Here is an 18,742-nt window from a genome sequence, read left to right as displayed (position 1 = left end):
AAAAAAAAAAAAAAAAAAAACAAAGCATAGAAGAAAGCATGTGAGCTGAATGCACAATTGATTTGCATAAGATGCATGAAAATCTGTATTCAATCAACAGACCCATAGAAAAACAGAGCATTTAGACAGAAGCAAGAAACCCATGACCTTAGTCAAAAAGTAACATCATTCCAACACCTCCAAGGTGCCCGAGTCATACAATATGCAATGAAAAAGACAAATTTGGCAGTGAACAGGAAGCACCTGAAATCCAGGGGAATATAAATAAGGAAAAGTCATTGTCATCTCCAAGTCACCTCGGACAAATGTCCAAAAAAGCAACACTGGTACACATATTATCCCTACAAAAATACAGGTAAAATATAAGCTAGAGCAACCACAGTAATCAAACTTCAAATGTACTGTGACACTAAAAGAACAAATAGTTTAAGATATGTTTATCTCACCATTGCACCACATTAGACCAAAGCTATTAAGGCCACTAGATTTTCCTGTGATGATGATAAATACCACATTTCAGTAACCAAACAGAAAATTCTAGTAGGAGAGAATGAAATATCGGGAGATAAGAAATACTACCAAGACGGGCTATAGTTGCAAGGTATACTGCTGTAGCGATGTTGGCAATGAAAACAATTGCATAGGCAAAGAAATCAAATGACAAGTCTCGAGCACCCGCAATAAATGCACCAAGAATTATCAACCCCACACTGATGAAATCGTTGGATTTACAATTAAGAAAGGAATTAGAGACATAAAAAACGTTAAGCCAAAGAAATCATGATGAATTCTACCAAAACATAAAACAGGGACATTCTATCCTGAACTCAGTATGCTTCTGCATTATGACTTCATATTGAAGCAGCTAAAAGAAGTAGACCTGTATTACAACAAATAATATATGGCTTTAAAGCACTGCACTGGTCCACCAATCCACCTCAATTATTACATTGTTAGTTATCAACCTCTAAGACAATGAAATACAGTAGACAAAAAATGCACACATCACCATGTCTTCAAGACCATCAAAATCGAAAGCTCAGTAAGAATGGCCAGTTAATTTTCAGATAACAAAAGATGAATGTTAGAGTGACAGATATTAGAATTTATTCAACTCACCCAAACATACATGCCCTACAAGAAAATTACAGCGAGAAAGGGCAATTTACCTGCCAACAACAGACGATGAATATTTCTGCCTCGTCAAAAAATACTCCACAAGCATTGTAAATACCACAGTAGTCCTCCTAAGGGTAGTGTACATAGGAACATTAACTCCACGTACAGACTCCATTGACGCCAGCTTTCAACAGGGGAAAAATTGATGATAGAGTGATACACTATTTCAAGCTCATATGAGAAAACTCATAACTCTTCATCAAAAGAAAATTGAAAAACTATTCAGGAAAGCATACCATATAGAGCAAATAAGTTATTGCAAGAGGTGATGTTCGAATCAATGTCTTAAGGGGAACAAGTGTTGGTGAGCTATCAGTAAGAACTCGAGGTTCACCAACTGTGAAAGAAATAATTCTCCACCGTTTCAATGCATAGAGGAGTGAACACGAACATATCAACTGTAGCAAATACAAGATAAAATACTTCAATAAACAAAGCAAACATCATTATGTCTGTCTTGGCCACATTTTTTTTTTTGGGGGTGTGGGGGGTTAGAAATCAAATCATCAGACTTGACATTATATGATTTGAAAAAACTGAAGCACGAATGCAATAATAGAACATAAAATGTATGGTGAGGGGGATATGGGATAATGTTGAGTTGCAATCTGCTTTTCTTTTCTAATTATTCTTCTTTATTGTAATTAGACTTAGACTCTTAGTAGGATTCCTACAAAGTGTTCATGACTTAATATTATATAAGGCTAGACCATGATAGGGGAATTCTATTCCCATCGTGTTCTAGCTCTCTCCCTCTGCTCCATCTCCATCATGCTCTCTCTCCTTCTACTTTCTTCTTCTCTTCACTTCTCTTCTTCTTCGTAGATTCTATTTTATTTGATTTTTTACATGGTATCAAAGCGATGACGATGAAGAAGAAAAAAACCTTAAGTCACTAGTTCTTATTCTGCTCACTGTTGTCTTCTTATATTCTGCTACTGATCCCTCTTCCACTGTTGTGTTCTTATATTCTGCCTTTTTCTCTCCCTGCTGAAGCTTTTCTCTCGCTCTCACTTGCCTAGCAATTGGCGACAGAGTCCTCATCTTGTGCTACCATCCAAAGTTTGATACTTTGATCCGTCGCAGGTCGCAGATGTGTAAGCCAGAGTTATAGGGGCTAAGGTTGGTGCGGCGAGTTCACTCTGTTTCCTTCTTATATATTTTCTGCTACACCATATTCTGGTTCATGCGTTGCTGGTTGTGTTGGGAAGAACTTATTAGATTACCCTGGTCTCCCAACCATTCAACCCAATAGTCCAATATTAACATTGCCTCCCTTGGGTGACCAAAACTATAAAATTGTCTCCCAAATATTGTTCTAGTGAAAATCATGACCTGGTCATTACAAAAATAAAGTAAAAAATAAAAAAAAATCATGACCTGGAACTAGGTCTGGTTTGGGTTTTTCCACCAAGTGCTGTTGTCACACTCCACTCCTAAGACACCGGAGATGTGACTAGGAGACTTACCACCATCCTATTCAACCTACCAAGATCTCAAATGCAATACCTTATACTAACAGTCCATAACCAAGAATCATAATAATCAGGGGCAGCTAAATAATAAAAGATATAACACTAATTCTTGTACTGGCGAACTACAATGTGATAGAATATTACAATAACCAATTTTATTCTCATGCACCCTTCACAACAAAACATACACAATAAATATCACAAAAGTATAACATCTCAAAAATATAATGGAGGACACTGGATCCTCAATCACGGTGCACTATATGTACAATCGTCACAAGCACAACCTACGTTATGCTCCTCGGACTCTGGAGTCCACCAATCTCCACCGTACTCAGCAATTGAGGAAAAAGCATCACTGCTAATCAGCACAACGATATCTGCATCATCATCTAAAAAGGAGCATGCACGTGATGTGAGCTTCATTAAGCTCAGTGAGGGGATTGGAAACATGCAAGCAATCACAAATAGTCCATGATGCGGTGCATGAATTCATTTATTATCAACCTAAACAACGAAAATAAGTCATGGGTCCATAATGCTACTGCAACACAATAGGCAATATCCTTGGTCCCGAAACAGGCCATCAATCACCCAAAGATACAAACCCTAGTTGTGAAAGGGAACCTGCCAGTCCCGGAATGTGTCGTCGGTCACCTAGGAAGCCCCGATAAACCCGTCCTAGAGCTACGGTCCTAGAATCATCAATCAATCACCCAGGCTCGATCCACCTCTGGCTAAACTCACATCGTACCGCGGAAGTGGTATTTTAAAAAATCTCATCAAACCTACCACTATGGGTAATTCATCACGTAACCTCCTGTTGCCAAAGGGTCATAGCACAGGGTCAATAATCCTAACCGCATGTTTATACATGTCCTCGCAAAGTCAAACATATACATACAGTCAAGTATGGCAAATACGGTACAAGAATCATCCATCGACCACATCGCAACTAATGTAAGATTGAATCACGAGCGATCCAATCCCCAGTAGGATCTTTAGTAAATTTAAGGATCAACAATCGGAAGCAAAACAGTAACTATTTGAACACAACAGTAACTTTCTAGATCTTGAGAAGGGAAGGGTAGAATTGGCATTTTGCAAATATCTCAAGATCAAGCCATCGGAAGGGGCCCAAATTTGAATCGATCTCCAAATTAGGGTTCTTGAATTCCTGGTCATAATTTGAGTTCGATCGGATGGCTGAATTGCTTAATCCGAAAAAAGTGTGTGACATCCAACCTTCTAGAAGACTTGAAGAAATACAAGGAAATCTTGAAAAACAACACTTACTTCTTGGTGAAGAAGATGATTAAAGAACAAATAATAAAAGAAGAAAGATTGAGATGGAATGGATGTGAATGGGATAGTGGGATGGCTATCTCAGCCTGGGCCTCTCACCCACAGCTATCTTAGCTGTTGAAAAATTCTTTCTCAAAATTTTGGGAGCACAAAGCTGCAATTTCATTAATAAATTCGTGTTCAATTTTGTAGCCCCTTACAAACTTATATAAAAGACTCAAAACTGACTCAAACACTAAAAAGGAAAGGTCAAACCCAATCCATAACTAATTGAAAAACCTAAACTGACTAGAAAACTGAAATAACAAAGAAAATAGACTCAAAACAGGACTCTAGCTAAATTAATAAATTAAATCTCATTTTCCTACTTTTTACCCATATTTTAGGCCCATTAAAGTGTCCTATTACAAAGAAATCCTATGGGATCAAAGGCCCAACACATACATAACCAACCCAAGCTTATTTCCTATAAAATAAGCCCATTAAGTGACTTATCTGCATCAATTCTCCACCACTTAAAAAAACCTCGACCTCGAGTTTTGAACATGAGAACGACCACCTTGGCGTGATGAAGGTTAAGTTGTAGTCCATAGTAAAACTCAAGCAATTCTTTGAAGACATGAATGTATTCTAGAATGTGAGGGGCACGATCTTCTAAATACTTCAATGGGATAATGAACTCCACATGCGCAACCTCAACATCGTGGAATGTATCCATGAGATCGTCTTCTAGCACATCTTCTACCTTCTCAAACTTAAACTCAAGCTCCTCAAGTTCTTTGTCCTTATTGTTCACAATCTCCTCAATGGTTTCTTCAACTACTACTTCAAATTTGAACCCCTTAGTGTCTTCCTCTTGGTTGTTCACACTCATCACAATTTTTGTAGTACCAATCTCCTCGGGCTCGACCTCATTGTCCACCATTACGACCATGTCGCTTTTGACTCCGTCCTCATTAATTTCACTGATTGGAACATCAAGGACTAACTCTTCCTTAACATTAGGAATGGCTGGAATTTCTTCCAAACTAATATCAACTTCAGTTTCTGGTGCTTTGGTTGGAGGTGTCTTCTCTTGTTGCTCCGTCGTATATTTTTGCACAAGAGTAGCCAAGTAGTCTACCAATTGTTTTAGACTCTTATGACATGTGGGTGTTTTCTAGAGACCTGTAAATGTCTTTTGGTGGGAATCTTGCTGAGGCAAGAGCCTTCTTTGGACATATGCAGGGAGGTATTAGATCGCTAACTCGTACTTCATCTCTTCCCAAGTCCTAGGCTCATGTCCTCGAGCTCAGAGTTGCTTTTTATTGACTCTCGACCATTCTCCAACACAGCCAATCAACCTGGAGCAAACAAATCGAAGCTTTCGTGTTCCTATCAAGTTATATTCAAAATATTCCTCTAGAGAATCTAGCCAATCAAGGACATAGCATGTATCCCTTTGTCTAGCAAAGTAACGAACTTCTAGAACCATCTTCAGTTAGGCTCTGATACCAATTAATGTAAGATCGAATCACAAGTGATCCAATACCAGGTATGATCTTTAGAAAAATTTAAGGAGTTAACTTGAATCACAAACGGAAGAAAAAAAGTAACTATTTGAACACAACAATAACTTTTTCGGATCTTGAGAAGGGAAGGCAAGAATCAGTATTTTGCAAATATCTCAAGATCAAGCCATCGAAAAGGGTCCAAATTTGAATCGATCTCCAAATTAGGGTTCTTTAATACCTGGTCACAATTTGAGTTCGATCGAATGGCTGAATTGCTTGATCCAGAAAAAAAAACGTGTGACATCCAACCTTCTAGAGGACTTGCAGAAATTCAAGGAAAACTTGAAGAACAATACTTACTTGTTGGATGAAGAACATAATTAAAGAACAAATAATAAAATAAGGATTGAGATGGGATGGATGTGAATGGGAATGTGGGATGGCTATCTCACCCTGGGCCTCTCAGTTAGAATATGTGAATGGAGAGGAACAATGAGATGTGAGATGAGGAAGAAGATGGAGAAGTACAAGAGGGAGAAGAGGAGAAAACAATGGTATGTTGGAATAATGCATTATGAGAAAAATCTCTCTAACACCAATATATCCTTTACTAATATATTTACAAGATATTACACAAACCTCCCTAAGAAGGGAAATTACACATACCTCCTTAAGGAGGAAAAGAAAAATAAAACATAATGAGACAAATTACTAAACTACCCTTAGAGAAACATAACTAACATCTCTAACACTCCCCCTTAAGCTGGAGAATAAATATCATGCATTCCCAGCTTAGACAGCAGAGAACTGAACTAATGATGAAGAAGACTCTTTGTGAAGATATCAGTCAGCTGACCTCCAATCGTCACAAAAGGTGTGCATATGTAACCAGTGTCAATCTTTTCTTTAATGAAATATCTGTCAAACTCTATGTGCTTTGTCCTGTCATACTGCACAGGGTTGTGGGCTATACTTATGGCAGCCTTGTCACAATAAAGCCTCATAGGTGCCTCAGTATCAAAATCCAATTATTGGACCAGCCTTCTCAACCAGAGAAGCTCACACACTCCATGAGCCATGGTTCTGAATTCTGCCTCTACACTAGACCGAGCAACCACAGATTGCTTTTTACTCCGCCATGTAACTAGGTTTCCACCAACAAATGTACAATAGCCTGATGTAGATCTCCTATCAGAGATTGAGCCAGCCCAATCTGCATCAGTGAAGCCTTCTATCCTTATGTGATTATGCTTGGCAAAAATTAGTCCTTTTCCTGGAGAGGACTTCAAGTACCGGAGGATGTGGTAAACCGCATCCATGTGCCCACTCTTGGGAGCATGCATAAACTAACTCACCACCCCCACTGCATAAGTAATGTCTGGACGAGTCAAGGACAAATAAATAAGCTTCCCAACTAGCCTTTGATATATCCCTGCATCAACAAGAGAAGGACCAGCATCTTCCCCCAGCTTATGATTCTGCTCAATACGAGAATTTGCAGGCTTGCAGCCCAACATTCTTATTTCTTTCAAGAGATCTAGAATAAACTTCCTTTGGCATATATTTATGCCTTTCTTGGATCTAGACACTTCAATCCCTAGGAAATACTTTCAGGGTCCTAGATCCTTAATCTCAAATTATTGGGCTAAATAGTTCTTCAGATTGGCTATCTCAGTTCTGTCATCTCCACTTACCACAATGTCATCAACATAGACAATCAAAGCTGTAACGGTGCCATTAACACGCTTAGTGAACAAAGTGTGGTCAGCCTGACTTTGGGAATAGCCAATCTTCAGGATGGCCTGTCGGAACCTTTCAAACCAGGCCTTTGGAGATTGCTTAAGATCATACAAAGCCTTCTTGAGAAGGCACACCTTTCCCACAGCTTAAGGGAACTTAAAGCCAGGAGGAATTTACATATACACATCTTCTAAGTCACCATGTAGGAAGGCATTCTTCACATCCAATTGATACAATGGCCAATCCTTATTAGCTGCCAGAGATAAAAGGACCCTTTATGGTGTTATGCTTAGCCACAGGAGCAAATGTCTCATAATAGTCAATTCCATACACTTGACTATATCCTTTTGCCATCAGCCTTGCTTTGTACCTCTCAATAGTACCATATGACCGGTACTTGATTGTGTAGACCCACCTGCATCTAACTGGAGATCTCCCCCTTGAAAGGTTAACCAATTTCCACGTAAAATTTTTTTCAAGGGCAATCGTTTCCTCAGTCATGACTTGCTTCCACTTTAGGTCGGACGTAGCTTCAGAAACATTCTTAAGAATAGAAGCAGAAGAGAGCAATATTAAATGCAACACATGTAGGGGATAGAGAGTCATAGGAAACAAACTGGGCTATAGGATTAGTACAAGTTCTCTTTCCCTTCGAAATAGCAATAGGAAGATCTAACTCTAATGTGGAAGGAAGGATATTACCAGACTAAGTAGGGAGGATCTCAGGAGTTGGATTCAAAGAGGACTCTTGGTAGGTCTTCTTGTTCCTCCTTGTATACACAATGGTCTCATTTTCATTACCTGAACCTAAACCACCTCTTGAATGATCACCAACATCAATAATATTCACCTCTTTGTGTTTTCCAATGTCAAGCATAAAAGGAGAGATAGGCAATAGGGAAAGAAAAGGGATCTCATCAGTAGCCTTTTCACCTCCATTATGCTCCCCCTAAAAAGGATGCTAAGGAGAGACAAAAAAAGGTGCAGACTCAAGGAAGGTGACATCTTTAGAGAGAAGCCTTCGTTTGGAAGAAGGATGATAGCACTTGTATCCCTTGATAGTAGAGGAGTAGCCAAGAAAGATACATTTAAGTGCCTTGGGGTCCAGTTTAGTGTGAGAAGACTTATTAACATGGACATAACAAATCTTGAGAAAGAAGAAGAGTGAGGAGACAAGATGTCCAAGGAGTTTTGGAGCCAAGGAGTTGAGTTGGTATACGGTTGATCAAATAAGCAGCAGTAAGGAGAGCATCAGACCAAAAAGTTTTAGGAACATGCATGCCAAAGAGAAGACTCGTACTGACCTCCAACAAATGGCTGTTTTTCCTCTCAGCTACCCCATTTTGTTGGGGTGTGTCAACACAAGCTAGCCGATGGATAATGCTATGGTCAGTAAAAAAGTCTTGAAGACCACCATACATATACTCCCCCACTTTGTCATAACGAACAATTTTAATTCTGGTGTCAAATGGTGTACATACTATATGATAAAAAATTTTAAAGCCATCATACACATCATTCTTGTGCTTCATCAGAACAGTCCAAGTAGCATGGGAAAAATCATCAACAAAAGAAACAAAGTCACGAAAACCAAGTAAAGAGGTAGTAGTACAGGGCCCCCAAATATCAGAGTGCACAATGTGAAAAGGAAGAGTAGATCTATTACCATGATAAGGATAAGAAAAACTACAATGTTTAGCAAAAATACATGGTTCACAATGAAATATATAGGAATTGGGAAAAGAAGTAAATAAATGAGGTAATTGTTTCCTCATAACAACAAAAGATGGATGTCCTAAACGTTGGTGCCATAACATCATAGAATCCATAGAACTGCTATCAATAAGTCCACACATAAGACTGAGCAGTAACTAAAAGAGGTGATTGAGGTTCAAGTAGGTAGAGTCATTTCTCTTCACGTCCACTGCTATCAGTTCTTATTGTTCCAACATGAAGCCTTTGATATACGCACTTCAACTTGAGGGCGAGTGTTAAAGTTGTGATGTTGTAGTGTTAATAGTGGCATTATTAATGTGTGGTAGTGTTTAGGATTATGTTTATAAGTCATGGTGTTGTTTAGAATGTGTGTTGGTGTTTGAGTGATAGAGCAAGGTATTAGTGTCATCAAGGATCAAAGTTTCGGTTTTGAGGCCGAGAGGTATCTCAGGCTACGTCTCAAACCCTGTTGAAACCTGGGATATTTCCAGGCCAATCAGAACCTAGGTTTTGAGGTTTAGAAAATGGTTTTTTCACCAGTTTTTTTTTTAAACCATTTTGCACATTCCATAAATTAGTTTCCCAAAAAAAAAAAAAACCCAAAATGGTACTCGTGGACCGTGGTTTGGACCCAACTTTCTTGGTATATGCCCTGGTTTGAGCAATCGGTGATTCGGTATCAGATCAGCAGGATCGACCAATTCATATTGGTATCGGTAGACCAATTCCTGGATGATCCTACACTGGTGGATCAATACAATCCAAGTGTAAAGTGGTAAAAAAAAATCTATTTTTAAATAAAATCCGTTCGATTTGGGCTATTTGGATTGGTATCAGATAGATAACAGCCGAGACCGATAACATATCCAATACCAATTACTAAATCCCTGGTGTATGTTGAATGTTGTTGTCTATGTTCAAGATTTGTTTTGCTGTTTATATCAGTTTTTGTTGTTCCAACATGGAGCGTTTGATATACATGCTTCAGCTTGAGGTGGAGTGTTGAAGTTGTGGTGACATTAGTAGTGCAGTGATGTTTTAGTATTAGTGATGACATTATTAATTTGTGGTAGTTTTTAGGTTTTGTGTTTATGAGTCAGAGTTGTTTAGAATCTGTATCAGTGTTAAAGTTAAGTGATAGAGTAAGGGCATAGTGTGATCGAAACCTTATAGTTTTCTAGGCCAATCAAAACCTAGGTTTCAAAGCCTAGAAATTGGTTTTTTGACACCCTCTTTTTTATTTTGCGCTACCAATTTTTACCACTTTATATCGATTACATGAATTGGTTTCATCAAAAAAAGAAAATGGTACTTGTGGTTTGGACCAAATTTTGATAGAGTATTAGAGTATGCCATGGTTTGAGGAATCAGTATTGAATCGGCACATCGGCCGATTCATATTAGAATCAGCCTTCTGCTGATTCAAATCAGTATCCTTAGTCGATCCTATGTTGGTGGATTGTTACAGACCAACAGTAAAATGGTAAAAATTTTGATTTTTAAATGAAACCATGGGTAAATCTGTCCAATATGAGCCGATCCAGATCGGTACAGAGTCGATATCGGCCGAGATCTGATACCATATCCTATACTGATTACTAAATCTCTGGCGTACGCTAAATGTTGTTGTACACTAGCCCTATTATAAACACTGACTACATAAAACTTAGCTTCTGGAAATGTAAATATGCAATTAAAACAATCAAAATATATATTACATTAGGTTAGGGAAATACAAGTATAGAACACCACTCAATACATCGAGTGTCTTAGTGGGTCTAATCCGCGAGTTGCGTAACACTAAAGTTGTCGGCGACGCCTCTCCAAATGAAGCACATATGTATCCCATGACATATTTTGTGCCAAGCACTATGTCTATATACTAATTCTTCCAAAAATTTATATTTGAGGGAAAAACCATTACCTTCAAGCTCCAATCACGCAAATCCAAGCTATAGAGGTTGCATTGCTAGAAGAATGCCAAAAAGTAGGAAGAAATTAAGTGATTTGGCAAAATCCTCCTTGGCAGGGTCGAAACTTGCAAAACTCCTAATTTTGGTTGAAATCAAGTGTCAAACCTGGTACAAACCAGTTTCAACCCTTTTTTTCTTCTCACACAATGTTGAAACCGAGTTATCTCGGTCGCAATTTCAACCTAGGTTTAGAACCATGAGTGGCATTGTAATATTTATTATACTCTGGTTGTATTATATGATTACATAACAATTATAGTTGTCACAGCGCCAAGGAAAACCAAGGTGTTGGAGGCTATCTAAGCACTTAGGCAACAAATTGCTCACCTTTTCTAACATTATTTAGTATATGCTACATTAACCTTGTATCATCAAAAATCAACATTAAGCCTTATCAAGTCATCAAGAATCAGCATTAGGCATATCAAATCACCAAAAATCAACATTAAGTCACATTAAATCATTAAAAATCAACATTTAGAGAAATTTTCTTGTTCTATAATAAATTTGACTGGTCAAATGATTTTATTTTTACATGAGACATTTTGTATTAGGTAGAGCACAAACCAGTTTTCCAACAAGTCTAAGATTATTAAATCTCAGTTTCAATGAAAAAGTTATGTTCCGGTCAAACTTATTTTAAAATGTGTTAATGTTGTTAAAATTTCCTATTATAAAAATAATTTTTTGATTATCAAAAAAAAAAAAAATTACTGGACTTTTGGTTTTTAGCTATGTTTTACCATGATAAGATTTATGAAATTTTCAGAATTGAAAAAACCTAACATTTGAAAGTTAAAAATTGCCCTTACAACCAAAAAATCAGTTGATGTTCTTGAACTGGGGGGTTGACTTTTTATCATTTTAGAATTTAATTTTTAAACTATTATTATTGGATTCAAATAGGGAGGTATTTACTTATTATGAATAATATCTTAAGTAAATGATTAAATGAAGTAATTGATTAAATGATGTTTAACATAAACAAGTAAGGCGCCAACGCAATAAGGTGGCAGTTGCCCAAATTCCACCTAGGAATAATATCTTAAGTAATTGATGAAATGATTTTTAACATAAATAAGGCGACAATGCAATAAGGTGAAAGTCGCCCAAACTCCACCTAGGCCGCCTGGATACCTAGTCGTCGCCTAGGATAAAGCCTAAGCGACGCCCTAACAACTATGATGCCAATAAAACACTCACCTAGGCATCTCATTCTCTTTTCGCAGGTTTCAAATATCAAATTGATATTGATTTGTCTTATTCATCTGGAAGGTGACAGTTAGGACTGTAAACTAGCAATGTTAAATAGTGTGTAGACCATAAATTCTGTCCTTATTGTGGATTTGTGTCATTGCAGGCATATTATGTCATTAAGGATATCCTATAACACAATTTGATCCATCAGTAATTAGTAATCACAACCAAGAGGTAAATAGCATGAGCAACCAGAAACTGTAACAACTCAACTATAGACTGAATCCACTCACGTTTAAGAAATTAACTTGGTGAGAAGCTACCTGAAAGAGTGTGATGACATTTGCACATGGGAAGCTATATGAAGAAAGAGCAGCCTTGTTAAACATTACCAGCAGTACTGCAAGCAGAAGTTGAATTATAGTAGTCATAAATTGATGGACAACGAAACATATCGGTAATCATAAAAACCGGAAATTGATCATAATCAGTTTTAAAACAAAAGGCCCAAAAGACAAATAATAAGAACAACTTTTTTTTCTCAATGAGTACAAAAATAATATTCAGTATATTGAAATAAGAAACTATTGTGTAAATCATAACAGGTATCATCTGATTTACTTCCAAAGATGATAAGGAAAAAAGACTGTCATAAAATAATAAGAAAATAATAAGGATTGCATCGACTGCCCAAGTCATTCACAAATGTGGGATCAGAAAGTAGAAAAATGGAAGAGAAACCCACCCCCACCCAAAAAAAAAAAAAATCTAAAAAGAAGCCTAACAAAACAAGCAATAGTATGACTTCATAGGAAATTCCTCCAGAGCACCTCCATGTCTAATTGTCTACATGCATCTCCTCTGAAAGGGGCGTAGCCAATGCACGAGGCTCTCACCTCTGCGAAGTCTAGGGAGGGTCATAATTTACACAACCTTAACCCCAGCTTCGAGGAAAAGCTGCTTCCATACTAGAACCCAAGACCACAAGGTCACAATGGAGCAAACTTACTATTGCACCGAGGTCCGCCCTCCTACATGGATCTCCTCTAAAAAGATATAAATGATTTATTCAAATACTCCATCAAACAAGAGAAACTTATTATCATTCACAATTTGTGTTTCTCACATCCTTGCACAAGACATGCTAATTTTCTCTATATCTCCACTAAAAATAAGGGAAACAAATGAGGAACAACAACAAAAAAAGAGCAACTCAGTGCACGAGGGTCCCGCTACTGCAGTGTCTGGGAGGGGCAGATGTACGTAGTCTTAGCCCCCTGCTTCTTAGGAGAGACTGTTGCCAAGAAATGAGGAACAACAACATCCATATAAAATTACCTAAAACAAAATACTATCAGCAGGATTCCACTATTAAGTCCCACAAAAAGATCGTACAAAGGGAATAAATGATGGGGAAAATGACAATTTCATCAGTCTGTGGTGATATTATCAAAGACCAACGAAATCATCATAGAATCTAAAGATGATGTCTTCGTCAAAATCTCAATTTCCCAGTATTATGGTGGTGCTGATTGTCAAGGATTAAAGTATTGGTATCAGTCGCTGTATCAGTCGACCGAAAGTAAGATACATATAGGAGGGTATCGTATCGTATCGGATATGAGCTAAGATACTCACGTAAATAGATAGGAAAACACTTTTTTTATACACATTTGCACAAAAAAACAATTAAAAAAGTTATATATAACATGTATTATGCATAAACACTAAAATAGAGAGTACTATACTGAGAGACAAGTATATTCAATTGAAATTGTTCAAAAAAGTGATATGTTCTTCAAAAACATTGAGTCACGGACCTTGAGGATTTGAATCCTTGCTTTAACTTTGTTGAATCCTTGCTTTGATGTTGTTTATGGCCAATATATGGAACCCCAACCATAGTTCTCATGGCACCAAGGTGAACCAAGGCAACCAAGTGTTATTTTTTTATTTTCCCTCTTTTCTAACATTATTTAGTATGCTACATATACCTTGTATCACAAAAAATCAACATTAAGCCACATCAAATCATCAAAAATCAACATTTAGAGAAACAGACTTGTTCCATAATAAGTTTGACTGGTCAAATGATTATATTTTTACATGGGACTTTTTGTATTAGGTATAGCACAAAATAAGCTTTCCAACAATTCTAAAATTACTTAAATTTAAGTTATAATGATAAAGTTATTTCTAGCCAAACTTGTTTTAAAGTGCACGAATACTGTTATAATCACCTGAATAAAAATAATTTTATGTACATTAAAAAAAAAACTATTTTACTGGACTTTTGGTTTTTAGCAATGTTTTACCATGATAAGATTTATAAAAAATTTCAGAATTGAGAAAAACCCCAGCATTTGAGAGTTGAAAATCACCCATTATGACCAAAAATTCAGCTTTTGTTCTCAAACTGTGGGGTTAACTTTTATCCTTTTAGAATTTGATTTTTAAACTATTTTTATTGGATTCAAATAGGGGGTATTTGCTTATTTATGAATAATATCTTAAGTAAATGAAATAACAAATATAAAATCATTTACTTTTGTTTGGCATAAATAAGTGCCCAAATATAAGGCGACACGGAATGCAATAAGGCAACAGTCACCTAGTCCCCATGCAAACCGACTTCATAACTATGATCTAAACTTTATTTCCAATTTAATTAGAGAAAAAAATGGTTGGCAGCAACTTTAAAATAAAAACGCCTCTCAAAAAACCATGTTTTACTAAGAAATGACCATCTTTGCCATTATATGGTCATATTGTACCATATCGGTACATATCGTATCGTATCGGAATGTATCGGCTAATAAGTACTAATACGCACCGACACACACCGATACTATATGGAAATTTTAAAAATGTGGTTGAAAATACATTTCGATACATATCGGTATGTATCGTATGATATATATCAATACGACATGATTTTAATTCTTTCCTGTAGCGTATCAATATGTATCGTATCAATACTAATATGTATTGAAAAAAACGGTACGATACGTACCGATACTTAAAACCCTGCTTATTGTGAGAAATTTGAATCTCCCGAACGCATCATTAAAGTTGATTGGTAATAATTGGAGGACCGAAAAGGTGTAGTTGATCGTGATATCTATTTGTGCATCCTAAAACCTTCTCATCAACTATAGACATTTGTTTTGAATGAGTTAGTTGACGAAGTATGCTCAAGTCAAATGAGGTGAAATGGCAAAGGGAGACAAGATGATTAATATAGGTGAAGCAATAATAGACTCTACTAGGGTGATGGATGTTATAACATACTGAGTTTGTTATTCCCCATATATTTCAAGATGAGGATATGCCATCAACGTTTCATCTTTCGAACTTGATTTGGGATACTAGTGTGCAGCATGAGACATTATCTCAAGCTCTTCTATTTATACCCTTCTATAATACTCAGATACAAGTTTTTTTCAATGACGGGGGAATTGATGCAGTAGCAATTTCATGGACACTATTTTCATTTAGGGTTATCTTGTAATATTTATTTTAATATTGGTTTCCTTGCTTTAGTGTTAGTTTCCTAGTTAAGTTATATCTTTGTTTTAGAAAGTAGTTTGTCGTTTTATCTTTAAATATCCATGCAATCCTACAAACTATTCATAAATGGGGTGAATGGAAGATTTTGAGTTCTACTGCGGTGTGCTAAGGTATGGGCATGCTGGCCACTCGCACCCCTTTTCTCTCATCTCCCTTCTTCAGTCTCTCCCCTTTACATCGATCCCTTCTTCCTCCCGTCAGGTCTGATTCTGCTGACCTTTTCTTCTTTTCAGATCATATTCCTTCCTTGTTTCTATCTATCTTCTTCTTATTCCTTCTTATTTCTTTTCCCTCTTGTAAGGGTGGATACTCTGTTTTCCTGCTAACTTCCAGCCCATCAAATTTCACTACCATATAATGGAGTCAGGTCTAATCCTCTAATAATGTCAGTACCAGTCCAAGATAACAGGATCACAGCACCCAAAAGTGATCAGATTTATAAGAAAATTTCAGAACTCAAAATATACTAGTTGCTGCTGATCAGAGAATTCCAAATCAATTTAAGTTACTGAAAAAAGGGGTATCACATCTCTATTTGGACTGCAGTAAATCAGTATCAACTCAGGTTCTGTTATGCCCTAACGATCAGCAATAAGATGTCCTCAGATAACCCAAAGGAATAGCAGTAACTAAATTGAAACAAACTGAATATACTCACTTTAACTGAAGAAGGATATGACTTGAAGCGTCTCACCCCTAGCCTAGGCCAAATTCTCACCAACCACTCGCCTCTCACCAGGAACAGAATCTTACTGCAGCTCTGTTTCTCACAGAAGAATTGCATAAAAATTTCATCCAAATTCTGAATTCAAATGCACAGCTCTTTTTTTAGAGAGGTTGGGAGGGTTCTAGACCCTCATTGGAACTTCCTCCGAGACTTAATGGCATGTACATTTCCAAGGGCTCACATTGGATTATTTTCAAGATATTTAATGAACTTTACATTTTCAAGGTCTTTCACAACTAACAATGAAACTAACCTGTTAACATTGAAGGGTCTCACCCCTAGCCTAGGCTAAAACCTCACCAACCACTCCAGCCTCTCACCAGGAACAGAATCTTACTGCAGCTCTGTGAAGAATTTTGTATAAAAATTTCATCCAAATTCTGAATTCAAATTTTTTAGAGAGATTGCGAGGGTTCTAGACCCTCATTAGTCATTGGAACTTCCTCCGAGACTTACTGGCATGTACATTTCCAAGGGCTCACATTGGGATTATGTTCAAGATATTTAATGAACTTTACATTTTCAAGGTCTTTACAACTAACAATGAAACTAACCTGTTGACATCCCCAAGACTTCGCAACTTTAGAGGACCCGATACAACTAATTTTTTAAATCTGTATAAGCCATTTATCCCTCATATATTGGCTTCCAAAATAGGCTCATTACAATTGAAAACATAAAAATTCCCATCCCATGACCCATATAATCCATGAGGCTACTTATTTAACCCATTAGTTTATACTTTGGACTTGTTCCGGCATGAATGCTTGTGCCAGAACCTCTCTTGATCTACATCAGCTAATAATCTAGATGATATTTTGATCGGTGATTAAATATTCAGGTTTTTTATACTTAGTTACTATTATTCAGTTCATGTTAGCACTGGTTTATCATCCCACGCCATCCTGCCCTGTTCTCTGCTTTTATCCTGCAACAGCCCATTGCACCATTCCAACCTCCATTAAAATATTAAATTATGGGTTGGTTCCACCTACCAGGACTGGGCAACCCCATCCCTAGAGTCTCAACAACATCCGGGTAGTCTTTGAGCAGTTACAGCTCCATTCTTTGTTAGGTTTTACCGCAGGTTTCTATTTCAGTAGAAATGAAGAAGAAACAATGTTCCTTATTTGCACATAAGGACAGTAATCTGTTATCACCAGAACTATTCTTCTTTCTTAAGTTGATTTTAGATTATCCCTCTTATGTTCTAAAATCCCAAAAACATCCTTCCCTTCAAGTTAATTTACTGCTTTGTCCCTACATTCTTTTCTTACCCAAAGGGGTCCATACCTTCAAGATATTTACAGTTTTTCCCATTTATTCTTACTTTGAGCTTCCTATTACTCTTCTGGGCCCATGGCGATCCCAAGCAGGTTTTCTTAACCGGGATTGCATCAATCTGATACAGGATGTTCATTTGCTCCCCTTTTAGCTTTACTTTTGATAACCGGTTGATTTTTCCTTTCTAATTCTCCAAGCTCAAGTATACAAACATTCAATGAGAATCATCAGTGTATCATGATTGTATCATATTTACATACATTATGGGCCAGGAAGTCATGCCACTCAGTCTGGAAAGAGTGTAAGCACCGCATCTGTAAAATTATTCACAAGTTAGGAACACAATGAAAATTTTGAAGTCAGCTGAATGAAGCCTTCTCCCACTTACTTGAGTCAGTGATGAAGATCATTGCTTGTAAGAGGGAAAAAAAAGGCTTGCGGCCGCTGAAAAAATAGCCTGTTCTATGTCTGCAGTTCTTCTAAAACTAAACCAAAATTGGTTCAAACTGAGACATTGATTCAGGGTTTGGTTCAAGTTACATTTAATATATTAGTTCAAATGCACTGTCTTAAATTTTTCATTCCTAATTCCCACCCATATATTTAGGATCCTCATCTTCACAAGAGTTATTTTATGTATAAGCTCTCCCCCGAAAGCTTAATTTCATGCTCCTTAAAGTTTATCTGGTCTTAATGCATCTAATAGAACTGCAAAAATACTCCTTTAGTTTGATTACAATGCACTGGTCAAGTATCAGTCTTAAAATGCATCCCACCTGCTGCCACACAGCTAAAGTTTGAGAACATGATCTCCAATATTTCTCTTTTCAGCAACAATAGGAAAATGGTCACTTGTGACCATTATTATTCAAGATTGCCTACTTATTTGACACTTCTGCTGGATTCCACTCCATTTACCTTGTCTTGGCCCAAATTATTAAAACTCCTAAATAACAATAGGAGAGACTACCCTTGACCTAAACTGCCCATCTTCTGTGTCATTTTTTTTATCTTTTACTTTTTCTTTTTTTTTTTTTTAATTTCCCTTTTATGAGAAGTGCTGTTTTGATTCTCCCAATCAAA

At 36.9% G+C, this 18,742-nt stretch overlaps 1 protein-coding gene across 1 annotated transcript in view; it reads right to left on the bottom strand.

The window, feature by feature from the left end:
* LOC122091156 (UDP-N-acetylglucosamine transporter UGNT1-like) overlaps nucleotides 1–18,742 on the bottom strand; it is a 22,331-nt gene that overhangs the window by 2,261 nt on the left and 1,328 nt on the right. Inside the window, exons 3-8 of the mRNA XM_042661001.1 lie at nucleotides 12,402–12,478; nucleotides 1,416–1,577; nucleotides 1,170–1,303; nucleotides 580–710; nucleotides 447–491; nucleotides 244–341 (exon numbers count right to left, since the gene is read on the bottom strand). Of these exons, the coding sequence (XP_042516935.1) occupies nucleotides 244–341; nucleotides 447–491; nucleotides 580–710; nucleotides 1,170–1,303; nucleotides 1,416–1,577; nucleotides 12,402–12,478 (647 nt within the window). The remainder of the gene's footprint in view (nucleotides 1–243; nucleotides 342–446; nucleotides 492–579; nucleotides 711–1,169; nucleotides 1,304–1,415; nucleotides 1,578–12,401; nucleotides 12,479–18,742) is intronic.

The sequence above is a fragment of the Macadamia integrifolia genome, chromosome 2 (genome assembly GCF_013358625.1).
Source record: "Macadamia integrifolia cultivar HAES 741 chromosome 2, SCU_Mint_v3, whole genome shotgun sequence".
NCBI lineage: Eukaryota > Viridiplantae > Streptophyta > Magnoliopsida > Proteales > Proteaceae > Macadamia > Macadamia integrifolia.
Note: the sequence above shows the minus strand (reverse complement) of the source record. Positions and strands in the feature narration are given on the sequence as shown.